General features: G+C 36.0%; 1 protein-coding gene across 9 annotated transcripts in view; it reads left to right on the top strand.

Annotated features, from left to right (window-relative positions):
• NEBL (nebulette) overlaps positions 1-27,605 on the top strand; it is a 326,459-nt gene that overhangs the window by 195,462 nt on the left and 103,392 nt on the right. For 6 of the 9 annotated variants that reach the window (XM_045534496.1, XM_045534504.1, XM_045534519.1 and 3 more), the window contains exons 1-2: positions 25,479-25,648; positions 25,738-25,809. The exons of 2 other annotated variants lie outside the window; for them this stretch is intronic. In XM_045534496.1, the coding sequence (XP_045390452.1) occupies positions 25,568-25,648; positions 25,738-25,809 (153 nt within the window). In that variant the 5' untranslated portion in view covers positions 25,479-25,567. Of the gene's footprint in view, positions 1-23,660; positions 23,806-25,478; positions 25,649-25,737; positions 25,810-27,605 lie in introns of those variants that run through there. One more of the 9 variants, XM_045534488.1, reaches the window with a different exon arrangement.

Genomic DNA, 27,605 nt, shown 5'->3' with positions numbered 1-27,605 from the left:
CAAACTGTGGATCATTTTCATATAGGTATATAGGCAGAGCATCTGGCACACGGTTTAGGAGCCAAAGCTTACAATAGGAAACTAAAAAAAGGAGAAAAAGGGAAAAAATAGGAACTGTAAAAGAAGCAGAATTTCGTATAATGAAATCACAAGTTTGCTCAAGCCCCGTTAGAAAAATTAGTCATATTTCATAAAGGATAGCAAAAGAATTCCTGTAATATAAACATGCCTAGAGTGCCATGTTGCCATGTTACCCCAGCATGTACTTTGGGTCTGTCCAAACAGGATATAATTTCAGAAATGAGCCTGCATCAGTCCTGCTCTCTGTGAAAGGGGAGTAGTTATTTCTGTCTGTAATGTAGCAAAAGATGCCAGTGACTACTCAGGCAATTTTTTTTTTGTGCATCTGATGAAGAGATATTGGTATTTTTATATGCTGTATAGGATTTCATAAGAGGCATAATGGAGAGTTTGGTTAAACAAAATGTTCTTTTCTGCTCTTTCTCAATTTACTGGTGGTGAGTCGCCGAATGGTGGGTCCTTATGTTACGGACACCTGTTTACGAATGACCTGTACCTGTAGACAGGTGGCCTGCTTTTTCCAGAGTCCCTACTGAATAAGAGTATTGTAAAGAATCTCAGAGCTTTTGAAGCATAATTGGACTTTTGGCCCGAGGAAATATAGAAACTGGCAAAAATATCATCAGTTAGGTGAAGCTCTCTGTGCTTAGATTTTTTGAGATCAGATAATAGCCGATATGGCTGGCCCCCCAGCCCGAAATTGTGCACTCTTGATAGCTTCTCTTCTGCCTTTACAAAAATTTATTTATTTTTATTGTTCTCTTTGGAAGTCCAATAATGGGTTCATCTTTGTTAACAAACATCTCCTTTCTAAATGTGAGGGTTAAGGAGTTGCCAGTATATCATGTAATAATTAGTGTGCATCGGATTGCTTTCTCTAGAATAAGGTACTTCAGGCCAGCCACTCTGAAAGAAGGTGCATTTATTTGGTGGAACAAGGAAGCCCATGATTTTGGAGGGTGGACGTTTGGGAAAGGAGATGGTTAGAGCAGAACCAGTCGAGAGAGAGAAGATGCAGAGTTTGGGTGGTTGGGATGCTAGATGGTAAGAGGGGAAGGATGAACTTGCGTCTTCAAAATGTTCCTAGGAACCATCCTAATGTTGATGAAAGTTGTACATCCACACAATGGAATATTCTGCAGCCTATAGAATGAATATTCTTCATTCCACAAAGAAACAAAGTAAATGTATGGGTAAAAAGAAAGTACAGTGTAGAATGCACCGTATGCTCCTATTTCTTCATATCATTTGAAAGGTTATGTATGCATACACATGTGTGTGTTGGAGTGTGTGCAGAGAGTATTTCTGGAAGAAATGTAGTTAACAGTGATGTTGGCTGTCTCTAGGGGAAGGTACCTGGGGACTTGGGTCTGAGGTAGCGTTTTTTTTTCTGGGGGTATATTTTGAATTTCTATGAATATTACTTTTAAATTTAAAAAAGAATGGGTTAAAAGTTTTCTAGGATTACTTGTACCCCTAAGAAAGGTGGGGGGAGGGATTGGGAGGCTGAAGAGGGAGGGGGAAGGCAGGGAGGGGACAGATAATCTCTTTGTCCTTCTTTCTTCTAAGTTACTAAACTCAGGGCTCTTGTACCCTGGGACTCCTGTCGTTTTATTGCCTCAGTTGGATTATGGTTAAGTAAGCTCTTCTGGGCTGACCTGGGACTGAACTACCGTCTATAATCTCTTTCTATGGTGGAAACTCCACAGTGGTCCAGAGTGCGTCCCAAGCCAAACCTCCTCCACCCTCTCCCTCAATTTCACGTCTGTCACTTATTCCAGGAGGCCCCATCCATCCGCATTCTCACTCATTTCATCAGAAATGACAAAAACACTACAGGAAGTTAATGTGCTTGGCTACTTTCTGGGTTTTGTTTTGTTTTTTCAACAAGATATCCTTTGTTTGACACTTTCTTTTCCAAATAGCTTTTAAGGTTGTTTTTTTCTTCTTTCTCACGTGCCTCTAGAGAGCTGTAGACATTATACCTGTTGCATCGGTAAGTTGGGGTATGGACACCAAAGAAGATAGGTTATCACAGGTAGAACTTTTGTGGTCTCAGGAGACACTATAGAAAAGGTTTGACTCTGGCACAGGGCTTCTCAATCCTGGCATCACTGGCATCTTGGACCAGATAATTCTTTGCTGTGGGATGCCCTCCTGTGCATCATAGGAGGTTTAACAGCATCCCTGGCTCCTACTTACTAAATGCCAATAAGAACCCCTAGCCGTGACAATCAAAAATGTCCCCAGATATTGCCAAATGTCCCCTGGGACCAAAATTGCCCTAATTGACCATCACTAATTTAGAATGATTTTGGATTTGCTATTCAGTGTCCTAAAATTGGTCTATATTGAGAGGGAACTCTTTAAATCCTGGTGACCTAGAGGTGGGCCCAGTAAAGCTTCTGAAAGCTTCTACAGTGTCTTTGTGCAGAATTAGAATAGAAAAGGTGCTCAGAGGCTTTAGAAAAGGGCTAGATAATCAAGTGTAGGCTGGATTGCATCTTCCATGTGTCCCCTCCTTTTATTCTTGCTGGGTTCCTGGATGTGAGGAGCTCTAAGGCCTGGAACCAAGTCCAAGGTTTACCTGTGTTGCTAGAGAACAGGTTCTTGGAGCCAGTACCCATGTGAAAGGATGACATGCAGACTTGACTACTTTTAAAATTAAATCAGCTGTGCTGTGGTCACGTCCAAATAGCATATCAAGAAAACATTTCTTATTCATATGGATAAGAGGCAGATTATAGTTCTCAGAATGCATTCATTGAACAGAATGCATTCATTGAACAGTTTATTGTGTACCTACTATGCGCTGGGAGAAAAAAGGCTTCTCCCACCTTCCCTCTGCTTATTTCTACATGAGGTTTTCTATTTCTGTGTGTTTGTCATTTCATTTTATATTATTCAGAATCTGCCTTAAGAGCACAACATCTTCTTCGCCTCCTCCACTTAATTTACTTGATTTCTGAAGGATTAATCATAATGAAAAGGAAGAGGAGTAATCAAAGGGATGGCCAGAATTTTCAGAAGGTTCCTTAGCTCTGTGTCAGGGCTCTCCGAGTGCACACACATGCTGGGCTCTCCCCAACCCTGACTATCTTTATAAGTTATCCTACATTGTGTTAGCACATCAGCTGCCAAGGCAGTTTGTAGAATCTCCTTCCCTGGAGGTCTTCAGAAATAGAACAAAATGCCCATCTGTCCATAATGGTTTTGATGCAGTCCTGCTGATTAGAAGGAATAGACTACATTTTTCTGTCGTTGCAGTCTTGAGTGCTCTGAAATGGATGAGCTGGCTTTTTGGAGGGGGAGGGAGGCAAAGTGACACTCTATGAATTTATTGGAGTATCACTGTACACAACCTGGTTAAATAGAATAAAATATATCTTTCTCATGCTTTCAATGTTTCCGAAGCACTTAGTGGATTCGGAGCCTAATGACAACCATGTGTGGGAGGCAGGGCTCGGAGGATTCAGGGAGACACAGAATCGTTTAATTCTGGGCAGAGTCACAGCCTGGCTGGTGCAGAGTGGAGGCACGGCTCGTGCCTGCCTGCTGTCCAGGTGCATGCTCTTTTCTGCTGATCCTGTTGCTTCTCTGTGTTTGTGGCTTTTGCTCTGTCATATGATGTTGAGACGTTTTATTTGGAGCTGTAAAATTTTGGAGCCATAATAAGTTTGGGAACCTACTTAGAAGACCATTACCTGCTATATTTTCCCTTCCAAAAAAGTACATTTTCACATAAAATTGTAGTTAGGTTTATTGCCAACCTTGCACAGACACATATGTTCATATATATTTATATATGTATTTGTTTGTATATATGTGTGTATGTTTCTGTATATATGAATATAGAAGTATATGGAGGTATATATACAGATATATAGGTATAGCTATGTGTGCATGTGTGTGCTTGTTTATATACATGTGTGTGCATGTGTGTGCACGTGCAGACATGTATATGTGCATCTATGCATGGCGTGCACATGCAGGTATATGTGTGTACATGTATGTGTATATATGCATGTATATGTGTAGGTGTGCATCTGTGCATTGTGTGCATATATGTGTGTGCATGAGTGTATGTATGCATATGCATGTGCATGTGTAGATGTGTGTGCACATGTGCACATCTATATGTGTATATGTGCACATGCGTGCATGTGTGTCTGTGTATATGTATGCATGTGTATGCATGTGTGCATGTTGGTGTGTGTGCATGCATGTATGTATGTTTGTGTGTGCGTGTGTATGTATATGTGTTCACATATTGGTCAGAGTGCAACAGGGAACAGAATGAACCACTTGTTGACAAAGAAAGAGACGATTTACAGAGTTGTGTGCATGGTAAAGGGAATAGGCAAGAGACAGTGGGGTGCCCAGAGATTCAGGAAGTCAAGACCACCCTTTGGGCTGAAGCCCATGGAGAACTGGAATTGTGGAGGAGGGGCTACCAGAGGGAGTCAGAGTTGGCAGGATGAAGCTACTGCCAGAGACAGGACACCAAGGAAGGGAGGGTGTGGGGAAGAAACGCCCCCAACTCCTCCCTCACCTCCTCATTCTCATCTCCTGTCCCTGACTCCACTGGCCAAACTTAATTAGAAGAGAGGCTGCCAGGAAGCGGAGGAGATGCAGGGGTCCAGGGTTCTCCTTCTGGGACACGGGCAGGGCAGAGGAGGCAGAGGGTGGAGCTGGCTTGGAGGCAAATGGAGAACAACCGGACGTGTGTGTGTGTGTGTCTGTGTGTATGTGTGTGTGTGTGTGTGTGTGTGTGTGTGTGTTAATTGTCCTTATTTTTCTAATTTCACCTTAGACCTGTAAAATCTGGCACGGATTAGTATTGCTCAGTATTCATATAACAGTTTACATAAAATGTCAACATCTGTTTCCTGAATTAGGGGAAGGCATAAATCTACTTTCTTAATGATTATCTCAGACTGTTCATGAACGTATATTGAAAATAGTCTTTCTAATGTTTTGAATACCAATTCGTACTGGGATGTCATTACTTCTGGACATTTTCAGGGGACAGAGCTAGGAAATACATGTCTTTTGAAAGAGGAAAATATGGTATTTTTAAAATAGCAACCTTGTTAGTACCAAATATATCGAATGTCGAATGCTAAAATACTAGAAAGGGTTATTTTCTGTGTTTTCATGCCACTGACTTCTCTATACAATTAGATTCATTTATTTTGATTTGAATTTTTAGTTTGATTTTGAATTTTAGAGTTTGCTTTTGTTTTGTCTCCTTGAGTTATTTATACTTTTTAATTTTGTAAAGTGTTTACATGATTTTCTAAAATGAAAACTATGAAATGAAGTGTATTGAAAGAGCTCTCACTTTTCTTTACATCCCTTCCTTCCTGTTTTAACCCTTTCTTGGTAAATAATTGTTTTTTCCCCGTTTTTATTAGTTTTGGTTTGTCCTTCCTTAATTTCTTTTGAATATGCAAGTAAATGTGTTTATATAGCATATATTCTTCCCTTTCTTAACCAGATAGTAACATACAGTATACACTCTTCTATACTTTGCTTTTTTTCTTTTATTACTATATGCTAGAGATCACTCCTTAGCAGTATGTAGAGATCTGCCTCATACCTTTGACAGCTCTAGCATGGGGCTGTACTACAATTTCTTTAAACAGTACATTGTTGATGGGCATTTGGGTTATTTTCAGTCCTTTGCTATTATTATGTTGTAATGAATAGTCTTGTGTATATATGTATCATCGTATATATATATTTTTTTACCAGTACCCTCAGGGCTTGGTTTTTATGAGAGGAACTGTTGGGATAAAAAGTAAATGCATATGTAATATTGCTAGATATCGCCAAGTTCTCTTCCACTGGGGTTGAACTGTTTGTGTTCCCAACAGTAATATATGACAGGGTCCATTTATTCAGTCTTACCAACAGAGTATATTGTCAAACTTTTGGAGTTTTTGCTAATCTGAAAGGTACAAAATGGATCTCATATTTTAATTTGTATTTCTCTTAGTGTTAGCAGGTTGAGCATCCTTTCTTACATTGAGGACCATTTGCATTTCTTTTTCTATGAACTGTTCATCTTTTGTCCATATTGGGTTGTTGAGCTTTTCTCAGTTTCTAGAAGTTTCTTATATATTAGCATTACTAGCCCTTCATGATACGTTGCATTTCCCTCCTACAATATTTTGCTTACAGTGGTTGTTTTCTTTTTCTGTGAAAATTTTAGATTATTATTCAGTTTTATGTAGTGATATTTATTTTTATGTGCTTGTTGTTTTCCCTGTAGGTTCTGGATTTTTAGTTAGGAATGGTTTCCCACTCCCAGGTTATAAAGTAAATTCCCTTATGTTTTCTTCCAGGGTTTCGTATTTTACATTTGGATCGCATTTGGAATTTATCTTGGTGTGAAATATGAGAAATGGACCCAATGTTATGGTTTTCCTATGTTGTGTTAGCATTATTTATGAAGGAACTGTCTTTTTTCCCATTGTCTTGGATGACCTTCGTCATATGCTCTTGGGTCTATCTCTGGACTGTTTATTCCGTTCTATCTATTAATGCCCCAGGAGCACAAAGTTCTAATAATAGAGGCGTTAGAATATGTGTTAAAGAGTCTTTTTAAACAACAGTCATGGGGACACGATTCCTGTGATTATAGAAACATAAAGTTTGAAATGGGAGAATTTTTAGAAATACCCTATGAATGGGCTACTCTAATTCTATTTTGTAAAGAAATTAAATGGGGCTGAGAGAGGTTGTACAAACTTGTACAAGATCACCCAACTGGTCAGCAGTAGGCCTGGAGCCTGTGTTCTCAACCAATATATTACATGATTTTCTAAAAAAAAAAAAAAAAATGATTTTCTCAGAAAACATGGGTGACTAGTCTCCCAGCAAGGACCTAGACCCACCTTGAATGCCTTCTCTTGCCACAAAATATTTTCTTAGTTTTGAATATTTAAGATAATAATTTAGCTTATTTTTAATTATAATAAGATTGCACTTTCAAACATTTAGAAACTTTTTGAAATGAGCAATAGTAATACCCAAGAAAAAACTCCAGGAATATACTACTGACCTTCAGAAATGTGTAACTTTGGTTAGTTCTTTCCAGAATTTTTCTATGCATAATCTTTTGCTTTTTTATGCCCATGTTAAGTGGGAACGATTTTGAGAGAATGATAATAATGTTAAGCATTTATTAAGCGCTTACTTAAGTGCACTGATTCAAGTGCTCTAAATATATTATCTTGTTTAATTGTCACAAAACCCATCTAGAGATGCAGTTTTTATTATTTCAATATTAGTGCTGAAGAATTCTTGGCTCTGAGAAATTAAATAACTTGCCTAACCTCACAGAGTTGGTAAACAAGGGAGCTTGGAATCCAACTCCCCTGTGTACCCCAGCTGCTGGGCTTTAATAGCTATTCTCATTTTTGTCCCGCATATATCATTTTGGATCCTGTTATTTTATTAATATTTTAACAGAAATGTTCATCCTTATTTCCTCAATGACCATATTAAATTTCATTTATAATGTTGCCTTCTTTGAATACAATTAAATTCCTTATACCAGATTTGAATAAGAGGAAGTTAAAAACATTTTTGCCTTCAGATGTTATATGATCTTGGCATCTTATCAAAGAAGTATCTTGAAAATGAAATAAAATAGAATAATTATGGAGAAGGCCCATGTGAGACAGAAACACACGTTCATTTTATAGACACAGATGCTGCTGAGTGTTTTACATGATACTCGAGAAAGTTTACTTTCCAACGTGAACTGAATATCCTCCCGCAAGTTTGTTTGTATCAAAATTTGCATAACCTTCTTCATTTTCTCTTGCCTTTCTCAGATCCACATTGTCCCAAATTCTAAGTTAAAAATGAGATGCATGATGTCTAGTGATGTGTGGTCAAAGTCTGAGGTAGTTTGAAGCTCTGTGTGCAATCAGAAGTCAATGAGATAGACGTTTCCTGAACTGCCTCACCTTGCAGCCTAGCTCAGCAATGCACATTCCACCGTACGCTTCAGTTGTGACATCAGTGGATATATCAGTAAGGAAGATGAAAACTTGGGAGGCTGAGCAGGGAGGATCACTTGAATCCAGGAGTTCGAGGCTGCAGTGAGCTATGATCGTGACAGAGCCATATGCTGTCTCTAAGGAAAAAAAAGAGAGAGAGAGAGAGAGAGAGAAAGTTGAAAAATCCATTCATGTCAAGCCATTATGCATTTGTCCCTTCAGAGAAATAGTGCAGAGGATATTTTGAAAAAAGAAAAGCATTAAATGTATCAGGCTAGTGTGAAAGTACAGTATCAGTGACAGTTATAGAGGACAGTGTTTTGCAAAATTTTAAGTGCAATTTTGTGTATATCTGTATGCTGGGAGAGGAAAAGTGGCAGACTTTGGATTTACGAGCTAATTTTCAACTTTGTAAAAAGTTAATACTCTTGGCCGGGCACGGTGGCTCACGCCTGTAATCCTAGCACTCTGGGAGGCCGAGGGGGGTGGATCGCTCGAGGTCAGGAGTTCGAGACCAGCCTGAGCAAGAGTGAGACCCCGTCTCTACTAAAAATAGAAAGAAATTATCTGGCCAACTAAAAATATATATGCAAAATTTAGCCGGGCATGGTGGTGCATGTCTGTAGTCCCAGCTACTCGGGAGGCCGAGGCAGGAGGATCGCTTAAGCCCAGGAGTCTGAGCTTGCTGCGAGCTAGGAGGACGCCACGGCACTCACTCTAGCCTGGGCAACAGAGTGAGACTCTGTCTCAAAAAAAAAAAAAAAAAAAAAAAAGTTAATACTCTTACCAGCTTTGTGCTAAGCACATGTGACATGATAAGCTAGCCCAGGTAAAGTTTTGTCATCAGGAGGGTTATAATTTAGTGTACAGATTGTGTCTTTTTTCACTATACCATCCCCTTCAGTAAGTAAAAGTCTGAGCTCATTCCCTAGGATATTTTATATTTAACTATAAATTATATACACATACTTAGTCAAGTTTTCTTTATTGAATTTTAGAACTTAAAAAAGTCAATAAATGTTCTAAAAATCTAAGGAGTTTTCCTGTATGTCAACGTACTGTATGTTTGAAAAGGAATTTTTTCAAGTAGAAAACACCTTGTTGTCCTGAGGAAGTTCAGTTGGGCACACATTTCATACCTAAACAAAGTTAGAAGCTTTTAATCAAGAGAGCATTTGAAAGTTAAATCATTTTCTTCAGATCCACCAAAGAAAGATTTTATAATAGAACTTTAGATATTCCTGCATTTTTAATTATTTAACTTTCAAATTGAATGTTTTGCATCTATTTCTGCTTCCCCACCCCATTTGTAGTTTCCCAGGTATAGTGATATTTCAAGGTTGTATAGAATCGGATGCTGGGAACTCCATAAGCCACACTTCTGATCTGTAGTTCTAGAATTCTGACATTTAGCAATCTTCACTCGTCAAACATCTAGTTAAGAAGTTAGAAGACTGATTAATCAGCTTATGATTCATTGTGTTTTACTTCTCACTAGGAAATAAGACTGTTTCTGCAATGAGGACTGACTTTGCTAATAAGGTTGTATCATAGAAAGACAGTCTTTTGTGTCTTGCTGTACTCTATAACTAAATGATAAGGTTATGATAACATTTGGAAATCAGTTTTAACAATTATGTTTTAAACAGACTGTTCACTTACTATCTGGATATAAATATGTTCTGTTAGCTTGTAGCCCTGATTTAAAACATCAATTTTTAAAATTCCAAAGCCTGGTGCTTTGCATATATAAATGCCTAGAATTTATTTGTTGGTGAAATGTTATTGTAATGATGGGTTCATCTATTTACATTCATGAGGTCTCTGGTCTGGACTATGATAAAGAACTTTTACTAAGAAAATATATAAAAAATAAATCTTGAGAAGTAGTATACTCAGTGTGTATTGAACTTGATATTAAAATTGTCTTATCTAAAATTTCCATTTCCTTTATATTTACTCTCTCATCAATTTCTTTTAAGTTTGAACATCTGGATGAGCAGTTACCTCTAGTTCAGAAACTGATTAAGTTATCATTAAATTCAAAACCCGTAAGAGGACATTATGTTAATAAATCTGGAAAATATAAATGAAATGAATTTTTAAAAGAAATGTATAAACTACCAGAACTGACTCAAGAGGTATTAGAAAAAACCTGAGCAAAGTGATAATGAAGGAAAGCATTGAACAATATTATTCAATGATTAACTTTATAAAAGGATTCTGTCCCTGATAAATATCATATTAGGGATGTTTTGTTCCAAGGAATGACTAAAGAAAAAAGGGATTTGTAGGAAGGGTATAGGGTAATCTTATAGAAAACCATCCCAACAGGTAAGCCTGGACTTTGTGGGAACTGTGAAGTTATTAGAAAGCAAATCTCTTCCTCTGTGTCTTTTAGGGTTTCCATGGTTCTTTGTTTCTGCTTTTCTCTGAATACAGGTGTTATTTTTTTTTTAGCCTGCTTATCTGCATATGGTTGAAAAATAGCCACCCACCTGAGTCTACCTGCCCTTTATCTCCAGCATTCACCACCAGCTGATTATTTACAGCTAAATGTCCCTTAGTTCAAACTCGCGCAACACATCCTTATTGGTCACAGAGTGACTAATGTGCTTCCTCAAGTGCAGTGTCTGCTCTTGGTCTGATGAGCTGCAGCTGGACAGTCAGGGCATGTGATGCATAATTTGCCCAGACAATGCGGGGCCTGACTGTAATTTGGACCAGGCAGGTAAATTTATTGACATGTCTGCTGTAGTTTTATCAGTGAGTCTATCCTATTTTCCAGAATGGCCATTTCAAAGGTATGTAAATTGGCATAAGGCACAAAAGGGTTAACAGCCTCAAAAAGGAAACTCCAGTTCTTGAACACGAATAAATGGCTCTAGTTCAAGGACGTAAATATTCATTGCCACAGATATATTGTCGCATAAACAAATGCTATATGATCATATTCATTCAAAGAACAAGCTACCACAAACAAGTAGTATTTAGCCCAAGAATGCAAGGGTGGTTCAATGCAAGGGTGGGAAATCTATTCATATGATAAAATTAATATGCTATTGATATTGATCAAAAAGTCAAATAAGCCATCTGATGCTGGAAAAGCATTTGATAGAATTCAACAATTCCTGATGCAATATTTCAAACACTTGGTTTTTGTGCTTTTTTGCTACTTCCAGTAAATGGTAAACATTTATCAATTTTATCACCAGACAAGAATATATAAAAGATTTTAAAAGCCCCTTAATGCAGACAATAAACTTTTGTGTATTCCGAGTTCCTAATTCACATAATGGCCTCTCAATAAAAATTTTATTGAAGCATGATTATTAAGAAAACAGAATAGAGAGAGGTTATTTTTGTCTCACAGGAGACCTCATTTCAGGAGTGTACTTTTTCCTATGCACGTGGAGGATCAGCAGTGTGTTTTGGGAATGAATAAGTGCTTTTCTTTAGGAGATGCCTTTGAAAATCGTTCTGTTTACTTGCTCCAAGAATTGCCCATGACTCTCTGAACTCTGACCCCTTTCTCTAAGCTGAGTCAATGTTTTAATCATGACGTCTGTGTTTATGTCCACCTGAACAACTCTTGGACTCAACATTTCCCCTTCTATTCAAAACAACTCACAATATCTCCACACAACCTTTCTCCTTTCATTCTTTACATCTTATCTGTCGCTCAGTTTACATCTTTAATGTCTCTCAGATCTTTACCTTTAACCACTTTCATAACCCTGGTTTAGGTCTTTGTCTCTTTCTTAGACCATTTTGCAGGGTCTTCTGATTACCTCGTTCCCCCCATTTCACCATATCCTGCCTACCTTGCAACTAAATTAATCTTTCTATATTGGGTTTGTATGTCACTCCCTTGCTTAAAAGATTGGGATTTAAGATTTCTGATTTAATTATATATGCAATTGGTGGTTTGACATTTGAAGCTGTCTCCATTCTGCCTTTCCTTCGACCTTATTCCTACACCTTCCCCAGGCCATGCTGAACTTTTTCACATGGTCACCATAGTATGGCTCTTCTCTTGTCCTTGTGTTTGATGTGTCTTCTGAAAAATGGTCTCATCTTCTTAATGTGCAGAGCAAAGCAATGTTCATGAAACTTCAGTCTTCCTGATGGCTGGGATTTTCTCTGTCTTCTGAATGCTCACAGTGCTCTGTAATTCTCTGATGACTTTATTCTATTCTCAAATTGTTTTGTCTCTACTCAGATTATAAGAGCCTTGAGTATGAAAGGCTAGATTTTATTTAGTTTTATATCTTGCAATTCCTAACATAATAATATATACTTCTACATAGTAGTACAAATACTGGTATTTTGAATCAAAGATTGAGCATAATATATACACAAGCAGTATACATTTGTATTCCAGACATACCAAGGCCATTGATTTGCTCTTACTATCAGCCACAGTCTGTAAACATTCCTTTGGGAGACAGTAATACTACTAAAAATATAAAACAGAACTAATGTAAAATGTAGTTGTGTTGGTCATCTAGTTTATTTTTAAAAAATAATTTTTAGTTTTTCACATTTATATTCATATTTGGAGAAAAACTAAAATACCATTACTGTGAAAAATCATAAAAGTTATTATCACCTTAAGAGGGAGAACGTTAATTAAATTGGAGGATAAAGAAAGGTAGTGTTTAAGATAATTTCTTTTCCCATTTGTGATGACATGAAAACTTATTTTTCTTATATTGAGTCAAACTGCCAAGAAATTTTTGCAACAGATTGAATGCTATGATAAATATCTGCTTTTTAGAACTTTGGACAGTGTCGTTGCTTGAAAAGCAAGCTTGAACTTCTCATGAGATCATTGTGGAGATAAATGCTTAAAAGCTTTTCAAAGCCATACTCTTGGCTCTATCAGAATTTAATTTCCCACTGATTATGTTTATATCGATTTTGGAACACATAGCCATGAATACACTGAGTATAGCTACATCACTGATGATTTCTCATGCCTTGGGAATACATCCCTATTTTATGTGCATATGGAATCCACTTTTAGTTTCTTATATATATGTACTTGAGTTAAATGCTCTCATTTTAAAACTAGATTATGAGAATGTCCTTGTAGTTGTTTAAAGGCCGTGGCTTTAAAACAGTTAAAAATATTTTGATGTATATGGGAATAGGTTTTATAAATGTCCTATACTTTATTAGCCGTTCAATCATACCAAGTTAGGTTTTGAACTATAGTCATAATACAAATGTCAGGGTGGGAGTCTGCCCTCAGTTCTTGGTGTGCTCTTGGTAGAAAAATGACCAGGCACACCAAAGTGTCAAGTTCAAGACTGTTATCCTGGTCCTCTGGCTCCCTGCTTGGAAAAATCACCAACAGGACTAATATGTTGGAGTAACCCAGGCAGGAAGCAGTTTCACAAGAGCAGCTCTTTATTGTAGAACAAAACGAGTCTGTCTCTGTGAGTGGAGAGAGACAGACCAACTCTAAGTCAGTTTCTCTGAATTCTCAGATTGTTTCTTTTTATTAGCCCAGTCTGAGGGAGGGCTCTCGGGAGGTGTGGGATATTATCAAATGATCAACAGGTGTCCTCACCTGCGAGGGTGGACCACAATGCAGATTCAAGCCAATGGCATAATAGTTACCCTTAGGTTACTCTAAGTCACCTGTCATGCTTGGGCTGGGGAACTCCCGGATTGATAAGGCATGCCCTCCTTCCCCAGGTGTTAGCAGTTGGTCCGGGGAAGGATTCAGTCTGGAGCAACACCAAAACGGAGTGCCCGCCCTTATCCTTCTTCCCAGGTGGAGCAATTACTTGAGACAACACCAGAGCAGGACATCCTGTCCCTAGAAGAGCCAGAGATCCTTATTATCTACCTAACACAAAGAGAGTTTTAAAAGGTGGATTTCAGCCATATACTATCACAGTATTGAATACACACAACAGGTATATATGGTCAGTTGATACATTAACATATAGAAGATCTTGGTTCAAGGTCTGTTGATGCTACTTTTGAGGTTCAGTTTGGGGGTCCCAATGGTATTTGCCTTCCAGAGAGTTTATGAGTATTCCATGAGATAAGATATGTAAACGACGTACCATAGTGACTGTCGTTTAACATGGGCTACTTTTATTCCCCTTTGGCCAAAACCAACAAACAAACTACACAACAAAAAATACCAAACAAAAAAAGGGGAGGGGTTGACAGAATAATTTGTGGATAGGTGATGTTTTCATCTTTGAACTCCTTGTACCATGGTGATTAGTAGATAAGTGGATAAATTTGGTAATCCTACAATCTTAGGACTAGAAAGATTGGTCTGATTTTTTAGAGTGGGGGTTTTGAACCCAGGTCTTGGGACTGTTCCTTGTGTGGCTGTCTGTCCACTGCTCACACCAAATGTGGCATTTCCCATTCTTGGCACTTTCCAAACGACGTCTCTGCGACTGTGGTTAACTTGGTGAGGATCTAGCTGGCTTCAAATTTCTTCTGTCCTTAGTCATCCTTGTTTGGTCAGTTGTTGTGTTTTTGCCAGACCAGATAATGGAATAAAGTTCTGCTATCAATTCCTTGTGGAATATAACCTCATGACAATTCATGCATGTGTTTCGTTTTTTTGAGTATAACATAAAAGAACTTGAGCAGAAGCCCTATTATTAAATAGTTCATGAGTCAGTTCTAATCTTTGTCAAATCATAGCTCAAAATGTAATCACTGGTCTAGTCTCTCAAATACAAACATCATAAAAGCCTATAATATATTTGAAAAGATATATTTTTGATGATGTTTTGAAAAACGTTTAGTCCTTATAGTATAAACATTTTAACCTTTGAATATTTAAACAAAGATAGTTTATTTAAAATAGGACATTCACCATGGCTGTGTTTTGGAAAAGTGAAACAAATGTTAATAAAATGCTGAGTCTAATAAATAGATAAATTAAATAAAGAACTAGTTGAAGCATAAAATTGTGGATAATTTTTTTATTATAAAGTCTTCTGCAACTCTATCCCAGAAGATTAGATTCTATAATATAAATAAGGTACCCTTTTATAGAAGTTTTGTATTTTGAATTGGCCACATTTAATTGGCAATCAGATAATCTTTTAAAAAAATCTTATAAGATTTGTTAAGAAAATGTAAAGCTATTATAAGTTTTAAAAAACCTGTTCTTATGAATACTTTGTTTAAAATGGGATAATACAACTTAGCTATTTACCCTGATTAAATTAATATATGAGCTTTCCCTAATTCTTGACATTATTTGTACAAGAGAAAGTAATACAAATACTATCAAGAATTGTCAAAAGAAATAATGTATATAGTGGTTTTAAATCTTAAAATGAGCTGGGTACAGCCTTGATCCAAAGAACATATAGTGATATTTCTATAGAAAAAAATGTCTCGTAGAATTATAATAATGCTTGTTTAGCATTAAAGCTTGATTAAAATTATAAATAAAGATGTCTTTTCTACTTCACTGTGTGTCAGAAAAAATAACTCCTTTTCAGCAAAACTTCCATTTAGATAAAAATTTTGACATGAAAAAGACCCTCAGTATGATTGCACCTTTTAAAGTTCACTTTTTTAGATAGTTTTTCAAAAAACCCTTAAAGCAGCTTCTCTGTGTGTCAAAAATGGTTAGATTTACAAGAACTAGATAGAGAATATATATTTTAAAAATTATCCATATTGTTAAATGAAGTCACCACCATTTTCAGCTCAGAGTGCATATAAAAGCAGTGTTTCTGTAATATAGATATTATTGCTCAAATATTTTGGGGTGAATATCTCCTAATATTCTAGCCTAAATTGAGAGAATTATCGAATTGCTTTGTAAATTGTCTTCATTATACTATGTATAGTATAAATGTCACTCCTATAATACTGTTTTCAATGAACATTGACTATATTTTAAATTTTTATGCATTAGATCTCATTTAAAGAAAACACTAGATCTTTTTGGGTGTCAAGACAGCTATGTAAAAAGGGCAGGCTCTACTTAAATATGATAAAATCTACCTCTTAACTTATTTCCCATTTTATTTGCTTCATTTTTGTGTGCAGTATCTTACATGCATCTAAAGTGTCATTAAAAGTGCCGCAGGCACAAACTTTATGATCCCAGTCTACGGTGAGCCATAGAAAAAGTGCTGCATAAGTTACGTTTGAAATCTTATCATGGAGGCTGATTTCATCAACATACGGCAAGGAACAAACTAGCACTAGAGCAGAACTGTATACATTGAAATGCTCATTTTAAAGTTTAGAAGACTAGTCTCTCAGGCTGATTGGCATTTCTCAGTCCATTTAACATGGGGTGTAGGCTTTGTTGTCACAGTGCTGTGTGGTGCTGGCTTCTACCAGTTCACCAGAGCAGATTGGGCTCATCTCTTCCCAACTCTGCAATTATGCTATAGAGCAGGGCTTTTTTTATTATTATTTTTTTTAGTTAAAAATATATTTTTTAATTAAAAACATTTTTTAAACCCTGGGAGAGGTGATTGTTAAACATTTACCAGCTCACTGCTGCTTATAAATGTACCATTAATGAATGAAAAGCAGGAAAGTTTCTCAGATGAGCTGCCTGCACATCCTTATAATGCTGTCATTATTGCTTGGTTTTAGCATTGTTTCTATCTCCTGCGGAGTCTTGTTTGCACCGATCACAAGGACGAAATTGTCTCCATACCACAAGGAGGACTCTCCCTTTAAAGCACTGTCTGGGGAATGGACACTCTTGAAGCTCTGACTCGGGGGGATGGGCGGGACATGGGCAATATATATAACCTGAACTTTTGTACCTCCATAATAAGCTAAAATAAAAAAAAAATAACCATCAGTAATGACAATTCCTTTGAAGTTGGAAATTGAAGGAGATGCTAGAAAATCATAATATCACTACCAGAAAGAAATAAAAGTCATTCAGTGTTCTACTGCTCTCCGGTCTAGTAGGTTTTACGCAAATTAAACAGTAAGACCTTGGTTTGAATCTCTTATTGTGAGAATTGGGTGGGTTTTTACTCTAAGCCTCAGTGACCTCATCTGTAAAATGGATGTTGTGAGGATGAAATGGGATTTTATATGTAAAGCTCACAGCAGAGTGCTTGGTGTGCGGTGATCATCCCTTGGTGTCCTGTTGCAGTACCTGGCAGGAGTCCATAGAAAGTTCAAGAACTTCCAAGAGTTCTCAACTACCTCCCTCCATTTTTTTATATGCAGTTCATCTGTCTCCAAAATTTTTAGCAGAGCTTGCATGACAGACAACACAAATTTAAGACCTTGGACATCACTTTACGTACCGGTATTTTTAGATTCAAAGCACTTCATTGTATTTGGATATTATTCAAGATTCTAGCAGTTTTAAAGTATTCATTTTGTTGGTTCTGTCAAGGACAGAAGTTGAGTCTACTGTGGAACAGAAACCAGAAATACTGTGTTTTCCCCTCATTGTTCAAGATCTTTTGTGTTGAGTACTTGAAAATTTAAGCTTTTTTTTTTTTTAAATAGAAACATCTCATTTCAGTGAAACACTTAAGTTCTTTAAATGATGCGTCCATCTTTTTATTAAAATTTCATGTACTTTATGGTGACATTGCTTCACAACATGGTTTAAAAAGGATTTACCTAGCTAAGTTCACGAATAAATTGCTTGTGTGTTTTAAATGAGCTAAAAATGGGGGTATCAATGGAAGATATTTCACTATTTGGACTTTTTGCTATTTAGATAGAGAATTAAAGAGTTAATATTTATTATTCACTCATGTAATTATATATTTATTAGATAGAAAATTAAAGAGTGAATATTTATCCTGAAAACTTCTGGGACTTTAAATATGTCATTTCCTTAATGAAACAAGATATCATTTTTAAAATACATCTTTGGTGAATGTAATTAAAACATAATTTAAATAATTAGTTCATTATTTATAATAAAAATTTAAACCTTTAATAAAATACATTTCCATACAGAAGACTGATTTAGGTAGGTCTGGAAACTAAAATAGATTGCAGATTTTACTGCTTGCTTATTAGGATTCTGAAATCATCATCTTTAATTTTAAATGTATTTCTTCATATTTAAGGTATATATGATCAAATTGAAATTTAGCTAATGGGTTCTTTTCTTATGTCACTGCTGCAGAGCCGCATGGTCCAATATGGTAGCCACTATCCACATCTGACCACTGAGCACTTAAAATGTGGCTAGTCTGAATTAAGATGTACTATTAAGTGTGAAGTTAAAATACACTGGGTTTCAAAGACCTAGTATGAAAAAAATACATAAAATATCTCAGTACAGTGTGTGGTACAAAGTTGGTACTCATAGATGTTTGATGAATGAATGTATGATTGAAATAGGAGAGATGGGCAGGGATTTTTGTTGGTTTTGTTCATTGATTGCCTGAAGAGATTAAAATAGCGCATGGCCCATGGAATGCACAAAAGAAATATTTGTTAAATGAATGAATAAACACAAACACGCACCCATATCTGCCCCCACATATATAATAACAAAGATAAAGTCTTCAGAGAGAAATTATCACCAATATATGTTAAACTAGTTCTCACCATTCAGAGGGTACCAATTATTTTAAAGCATCCACTAACTTCATAGCTGTTTTAATGATATATTTAATTATGATTTTACTTTGATACTATCTTATATTTTGAGGTACACATGAAAAAAACTCCATGGAAATAATTGGAATAAGGCTCAGGAATTAGTGTTTCAGAAGTTCCAAACTTGTGAGCATCGGTTGTGTTATTTTCCCTGGCTTAAAGTGGGATGAAATCATGACTTTTGGATAGAAGAAATCCTTAGTGAACATAGGTGTTAGTAACTTGATGCTTAAGGTTCAAGTAGAAATATTGACATCACTTATTTAGTAAAGAGTAGAAAAAAGATGCATTTCAACTATAGCATTGTAATTATAGAAATGTAAAAGTGTGACATTATATTATAAACACATCAAACATAAATTTGTGAGTCTCCATGCTACAAAAGGATTTCCCTTAAATGTTTTTTCTTCAATAGACTAATAAATCTGGAAATACTTTTTTTGCTAAGAATTTTCATAAAGTCCAGAAACACAAGAGTATTCCAATTGGCCAATGATAACATGAAGGGGTGAAAATTAAGTTCCAGGCATATAAAGAGGATAGAGTAGCTGTAAAGCTTTTGTTTCCACAGTTAATTGACTGTGAACTGTGTTATTGGTAAAGGGTTCGTGGTTCAAACCAACTTAAGCTTGTTGTGTTAGCATAAGTGTGATTTCCATACGTTTGCTACATGCAACTCTCCCCTGACGTCAGTGACAATGCACTTTTGGTCCCTGCACTCTCTGGGTCTCTGCAAATGCTCTTCGGATACCTTCTTTGTACCCCATGACTTTGCTTAATTTCAGCTTAAATATCCTTTTCCGGGGAAGATCTGCCCATTCCTTGGTTACTGCTAAATCTTCTTGCTGTGACTTCATAAACTCTCCTACTTTCTTTTAGAAACATTATCACACTTTCTCCAAAAAGTGCCACATTGTCTAGTTTGCAAGTGTTTATTGAAGTTATTGTTCTAATGGCTGTTCTTAATACATTCTATAACCCCCCAAAGCCTTTCCTTTGTTCCCCTGTATATGAGGACATCCTCATTATTTCTACATTTTAATGTATGATTTTTCCCCCTCCTGGAAACATGACAAAAACAGCTTTTCTCCATAAATTACTAGGACATTATTTACGTTACTGTGTTTTCATAAAATTCATAAATCATGTAAACAGGACATGTTATGAATTAATTGGTAGATCATCTATCTCTGAATGGGTTAAAGAATTGCCAAGAGTGATCAAGCCGGCTTGCTTTCTGGCTTCTGATGTGGTGTTGACAGCCAAGCAAAGAGCTTCTTCCATAAATCCACTCTCATACTCAAGTTTTTCCAGATGTGAGAAGTAATTAAGTCTTTGCATTTATTGAAGCCTTTTATGCTTTTCAAGCGAGAGCTGGCAGCTGTGGTGAATTAACTGTGCTTGAGCACGTGTGTGTGTGTGTGTGTGTGTGTGTGTGTTGTGTGTGTGTGAATGTACATATATACAAGCACCCATGTGGCATTTAAAATCAAAACTGAAAACAAAACAAAACAAAAAGCTGATTTCAATAAATGCCAAAATTTTTTACAGCTATATTTTACAATTGAGAGAAGAGGGCTTTCTCCAGTGATGCTTTTTCTCCATTTTATTTCTGATGAATGTTAAAGAAAGATATGAGGATCATTAAATCATTTTCATGTTAAAGGATTTTTTTAAAATGATAGCATGACTCTCATAAAACATAAAATAAACACATTTCAAAGATTTTAACTCCTTAATAAATGAGGACACCAGTAAGAGGTTGTAGTTAGTTCAAAGGGGAATTCAAAGAGCCACATATAATGAATAGCAGGGAATGTTGAAATGCATTGACATACAGATGCAAAAAGGGTCTATCTGCAGGGCAATAGTGAATTGCTTTTCCCAGGACACAATTACAATAGTGCCCCTTATCTGCAGTTTTGCTTCTGGAAGTTTCAGTTACTGTAGTCTGAAAATAGATGAATAGAGTACAATAAGATATTGAGAGAGAGAGAGAGAAATCACATTCACATAACTTTTATTATAGTATGTTGTTATAAATTGTTCTATTTTATTATTATCTATTATGGCTTATCTTTTACTGTGCCTAATTTAGAAATTAAGCTTCATCCAGGTATGTATATATAGGAAAACACATAGTATGTGTGGAGTTTGGTACTATCCAAGATTTCAGGCATCCACTGGGGGTTTTGGAACACCTCCTTCCATGGATAAGGGAGGACTCCTGTAATTTGCATTTCTGTGGATAAGAATCACTTGCATTGTTACCAGTTTTCAAAATTTATGGAATTGTGAGGTAGTTCAAAGACAATGAAAAAAACAATATAGCCTAGAAGGGAACACTAGAGAAGACACTCAGTAATTTTTTTGTTTATGCCAATTTTAAAATCTTTCACAATTATTCCTGACAGACCTTGAACAAAACTGTAGGAAAGGGATTTTTTTTTTGTGGAAGTCAAGCTGTGTTTGATCCTGCCTGACCTTTTGGTTCTGGTTATAAGCCACAGATAGACCATTCAGACCTTGGGCTTCCCTCTGTGGTGACAATTATGGACGTAATTATGATATTAGCTTCATTGTTATGAAACCTGAACCAATATCTCAAATAAGTTACAAATTTAACCAAAGTCTTTTAGTCCACTGGGCACTTATGTTAATATAGACGGTGAATGAGAATACTTTCCCCGCCTTTCAATAAGAAGAGTACATAATTTTGGTATTCCAACCACACCCAACCTGGAAATGTTTGTGCCCAAAATTATTTGCAGTTTTTATTCTTTTCTTCCTCTAAGATCTTTCTAGATATGTAGCTCTCAGTTTGCGTAGGATCTACATGGGTGAAAATAACAATATAAATATGGAAAAATACTCCATGAAATCTTACTTTAATAGCATAATTGGTAATGTGACAATTATTCAGGTCTTTGCATTCTTTTGATTTCTAATTAACAAAGAGTAATAAGGTAGCCATTAAAAAGGAGAAGATATGTTAATGAGTGTACGAGTTATAAATTGGGCTAATATTAAGCAGAACTCTTCTCTTTTATAAAGACAAATTGCCATAGATGCTTGTATTTCTTGTTTTATGAAACTAGTCCTTCCCCCTCATATGTTAGTAAAGTTCTCTTTTGTGCAGTTGCCAAATGATGAGTAAATATATGAAGCAAGGGTGAAATAACTAGGGATTCAACTGAGAAGCAAGAACCTTCTGAGGGATTGTCATAAAAAAATAACAAAAAGCAGGCAACTAAAAATGAGTGTGAAAAAACTATCAAGGCAGGAAAACAAATCAGGCAAACTAATTGCCCTCTCATCTAACCATTTAGGATGACTATTTTGTAATAAGAAACATTGAGATCATTTTTAAAATAAAAAATTGGTTTATCTCTTGTCAGTTTTCCTCAACTCAGAACTGAATCTTGATCTCTGTCACTTATTTGTTGTGGATTTTCATTTGGAAGTCATTTTCAACCACGTTGGGGAAAAGCACAAGTTCTATCACTATGGGAAAAATTAAAAAAAGGAGAAAAAAGTGCAATAGGTATGAAAACATGGGTCAAAACCCAAGAGATTCTCGTCACATGTGACCTTAAGGAAGCTGAAGACAGTCGTGCGCTACGTGACTTGAGATGGTGGTACAGACGTGTTTCCTTGGTCAAGGGCTGTGTCCCCAGGGATTTGAGTTACCACTCCATAGTTGCTATGGTGATACATTTGATTACACATAAACACCAAGCTATCAAAAGACCGGAAGGCTTCTGTATTATTAATATAAATACACAATCTTTAGGCTGTTAAGTTGTAAGAGGCCCTTTTTGCCTTTAAAAAGATACTGGTGGCACAGAGTCTCACCTTTTCAAATGAGAAGTCCCTTTGGTAACAAGTGCTTCTCCTGTAACTGTGTAGCTTTGTTGGGTAGTTCAGAAATCTTTTTGAAGTGCTTTCCTTTCATTAACTTCCATCAATTCAGTTTTTCTGTTTAACTATGGAGAATCAGAGACAGAGAGAGATTAAATAATTTGTCCCAGAGGATACGGTAGAGCCACGCCTGGATATTGAGGGTCGAACCCTAAGTGCTGTGACGTATCAAGGCTTGGGTTAAGGACTCAAGTCAAAAAAGTAGGCAGCATAAATGAAGTGCTTAATAAGTAAAAGGGGCTAACAGCTCTACAAATATTCCCTTTTGTGGCATCCCAAGGCGAAAATATCTATTCAAATACAACATTAAACTTGGCTTAAAAAAATTGATAGAGAATTTTGAAACATGATCATTATCCATCTCATTCCCCAAGTCAGGTTTTGCAGCTATTGACAAGAGAACTTTGCTGTGATAAAGTACAGGGCTTTACATTTTCCAGAGAAAACATTATATGAACTTTATATTATAACTTATAGGTGAAAGGAAAAAATATGCATTCAATCAAAAGTAATGGTGTATCTTACTTGCCAAACAATCCATTAAAGTGTTCATCCAGCAAGTCTTGAATGATAGTTTTTTTAATTTCCTATCTTTTCTTAGCATGAAGTATGTTTCATTCACCACTGCATCTCTAATCGCCAGCAGGGTACCTGGCTTAAGAGCATTTATTTGTTGAGTAAATAAACACAGGGTTCTATTTAGGTTCTTTTTTTTAAAATTTCATTATTTTTATTAACAAAGTCTTGTGTATCGAATAAGGTATTGGTAGTTGCAATATTTTCTAGTTAAGTTCTGATCCTAGTATCCCATTGAATAACTTTACAAATGAGACAGATAATTAATTTTTCTTGGCCTTCATTTTGTCCTCTGTAAAAGAGAGGGCTTTAGGTATACTGATTTCTTAAGGATGTCTCTGGCTTCGAAATTCTGATTCTGAAATCTCAAATGGAAAATCTGTGTGCACATTGCATGTGGTGTTTGGTGTTGCCTTCAAAACTTTGTGCATGAAATCTCAACAGCTTATTCTCTTGCAGCATAGTGGAGTGCCCATAAGAACTTGTCACATGATGGGAAATGAGAAGATAATTGTCGTTCAAGCCTGAAGATGGTAATTCACCACGGGAAATAGAACTCACCCTGAGCAACATGAGTATCGTCACCTCAGATGCAAGCCAAGAGGTGTGTGTCTTGGCAGTTAGGGCAAGATTTTCCTTCTACGCTTCTAGAATTTTGCCAGAAAAGTTTATAGAGATTTTTCCTCCCTTTTCCAAATGAAGATAATGTAATAGATTTTCTATAGAATATTTGAGTAATCTTTTGGCAGATTTCATAGAAGAATGTTAGTTTTCTGGGGTATCGGGTATCATTAACAAAGATAGATAGATTAGACTAGATGAGATGAGATGAGATGAGATAGGATTCATGTTTGGGGAACGCTGAGTTAAGCAAACCTAAGTAGGTTTTTGGTTGAGGGTCTTCTTAGTCCCCCTAAAGTGTCAATATGCCTTTTGGATCTTTAAGTGGCAAGGGTAGAGATTGGGATACAGGATTCCCAAATGTGTGTTTAAGAAACTCACTTTTTTCTCCTGCAGAAGATTTAGTGGCACTTTTGCCTCATGAGACATAATTTGAGAAATAATCTATACATGATGACTGTACAGAATTTTTTTCTTGTCAGGATTTTCAGTTTAGGTAAGGCCAAGGCAATTTTTAAAAAATAAATCAAAACCTAGATTTGATATTAAGATTAAACAATATTATACTTGGGTACTTAGAATGATGTATTATTTTTAATAAAGTTATATTTTACATAATTAATTTTATTATTCACCGTAGGGTATTTTTTATGTACAACACTGATATGCTTTGGCTTGGTAAAAATGTACCCAAGGATTTAAATAACCAAATTAATAAATTGTGAGTTGTATAGAGTCTTAGAATTGTCTAAATTGACATTAAAGGATTTGTTCTGAGAAATACATTTTTAATCATATAACCAGTAACACATACCACATTATAAATATTATGATAGTTTATTTTTCCAAACTTTTCCAAGTGTGTGGCACACATTGAGATATACACAAACAATTAACAAATTTGTAAAAATGAATACAATGAGCAGAATTTTAAAAGGATGATTATTTTGAAACAGTGATGTTTCTAGAATTTTTAAGTGATATATCAACATATGTTAACTGCAACTTCTCATGCTTAATGATGTTTACAATTAATACAATTCGGTACTCACCAATATGAGATTAACAGTCATAATTAACTCAGAATAGATTCTTTGAAGTGGTTCAAAGGGCTTTTCATACTAAATTACTAGCCTTAATCAGCTAATATAAAGGGAGTATTTTTTAGGATGGGAGAAGTACATGTATGTCTCATAAAACCTTTAATTTAGGTTAATGAAATGAGAGTTCGAATGATCCTGATTCACTGTACCAAGTCAGAGATATGTCTGACATTCCAGTGAATGCTTTATTTAGATGGAGTTGAGCAATCTTTGAGATAACAGGCTTCGGACTATGATATCTTGAGTGTTATAGTTGAATAGTTTCCCCAGAATCTTTAAGTCTTTTTCAAACTATTTTATGAATGAATTGAATTAATGAAAGATAAATACATTTTCTCTTTTGGATTTCTTAACCAGTTTAAAGAATGTTGACTTTGGAAGTTCATAGAATCAAATTTTGCATTTGAGAAAATGTTATTTCCACATGCGAGGCTTAGCCCTGGCAAGCCTCTGGGTCCTGTTCCATTCACTCAGGCACTATTGAGATAAGGAGAGTGAAGTGAGAGCTAAATAGGGGTGAGTCTCTGGCAAGGTCATTCTTACCCGAGCACTGGCGACACCAAGCTCTCAAGGGAGCTGTGGTACATAAAAAGACACTACTCCAGTACATTCTCAAAATATAAATATTTTGAAAGGGTAAAAATGAGGGTCCCTGTATTAGAGGATGTAAAAGATGAAACAGAAGAGGAAAAAACAGGGGAAGAAGAAAATGAAGAAGACCAGGTGAGTGAGAAAGGACATACTCAAGAATAGTATTTGTTCCTCTAAATAGATGGTGAGAAAAATATTCCTTTTCCTTTTTTTCCGAACAGGTCTTCTTTAAACCTATCATTGAAGACTTAAGCATGGAATTGGCCAGAAAATGCACCAAACTCATTAGTGATGTAAGTGGCTTAAGTAATTTCTGTCTTACTTTGCTTCACACGTGTGGTACTATGAAGTTATAAAGTCATAGAGCTGGGGAGAAAACCCTGAAATCATTTCTTCAAACACAATTATTTTCCAGATCATAGAACTAGGTCCAGAAATGTTCAGTGATTTCCCCAAGGTCACCTAGACAGAGAATTTCTGCTCGAGCAAATTTCCTTGTTCTTAACCCAGAATCCTGTCTCTTATGGATTTTGCTGTCCCTCTGGCATGAGATCATAAGGCATTGAATTGCAGTGCATATTCTATTTGAGAACCCCAAAGATTTTAAAATTAATATAATGATGTAATTTGTCTTGGGAGGATCTCTATCTATTATAAATGAGTGACTTTTAACATTTGGGTGACCTTTTGAAGAATCTCATGAATGCAGTTGTTTTCCAAACCAGGAAAATGTATATATCTGCATACATATAATAATTATTTACAGTTTGGGATTTATGGATTACTGAACTGCATATTAGGAACCCTGATCTAGATGATGATATTAGTGAAAGGGAGCATTTTGGTTGTGACTTTTTTTAGTTACTGGGATCAGTTTATATAATATTACAAGGAAATCCTAGAATTATAGAACTATTCAACACACACATATACATATTTTTTATGGTAAATATGTAAACTGTAATGCCAGAAGTACAAGGAAAAGTAGTGCTCACTAGGGATGAGAATTTAGATGATCCTCATTAACAGTTGAAAGAAATTGTTTGTACAAAGGAAAGATGGCTCCTATAAAGTAAGTATGTGTTTGTGTCTTCATTTGGAGACATGAGCACAATACTGGTTGTTCCCGTTGTTGGTAATGAGTGAAGTGATTGGAATATTTTACAATTGTTTGTTTTCAAAGGAAGTCAATTCTGGGCAGGGGGTAGTGTGCTGATATGTCCTCTGAAGTCAGCCTGTGTGGGTTGACTCAACTGTAACCTTGGGGAGGTTATATAACCTTGCTGGGCTCAGTTCCTTAGGTGTAACATTTGTAATAGGAAGACTAAATAATGGTAACACATCTAAAATGCTGAGTAAGTCATCTGGAACATTGTGAGGACTCAATAAATGTTAGCTGTTATTAACTGTTTCATCTGTAACTTACTTTTGAATCCATCCAATCACATTTCATATATGAGGCTGTGTTGCCTTCTGGTTTGTCAGAAAAGAGCCAGAGGATGGTGGTGGGAATCATACCCCTTCCTGTCTACTTGACATGTGATGTAATGAAAATTTAAATTAAGAATTTCTTTGTGCTATTACTTAATCATCAGTAGCTACTGTATGTGAAAGTTCTTTTTAAACTGCAACAAGAATAATGAAATGACAGTGACAACACCAGCAGCAATAGTGATATCAGCAACAGTTAAGATTTATGTGCCGGGCGTTACAGCTTGAGAGGTAGGTTCTGTTCTTTTGCCCATTTTGGAAGTGAGGAGATGGAGGCACAGAGAGGTTAAGCACCTTGCCTGGGTCACACAGTGAAGCAGAGAGAGTAGGACTTGAACACAAAGCCCTTTCTCTTTACTCTGCTATGTAATCTCTCACTGTAGATTTCTACACAAATTTTATCTTAGCTTTATTATCATTTATTATGGTAATATTAGTAACAATAAGCCTACCATTTAAAACTTTAAATTCCTAGCGTGGGAGATAATACCACTTCCAGCTTTGATATATTTTTATTGAAGTGTAATTATAACTGAGCTAAATTGTATTATGTAAAACATTAGGATTAAAGTGGTAACTATAGTTAGTAGGTGATTTC

This window comes from Lemur catta, chromosome 1 (assembly GCF_020740605.2).
Source record: "Lemur catta isolate mLemCat1 chromosome 1, mLemCat1.pri, whole genome shotgun sequence".
Lineage (NCBI taxonomy): Eukaryota > Metazoa > Chordata > Mammalia > Primates > Lemuridae > Lemur > Lemur catta.
Note: the sequence above shows the minus strand (reverse complement) of the source record. Positions and strands in the feature narration are given on the sequence as shown.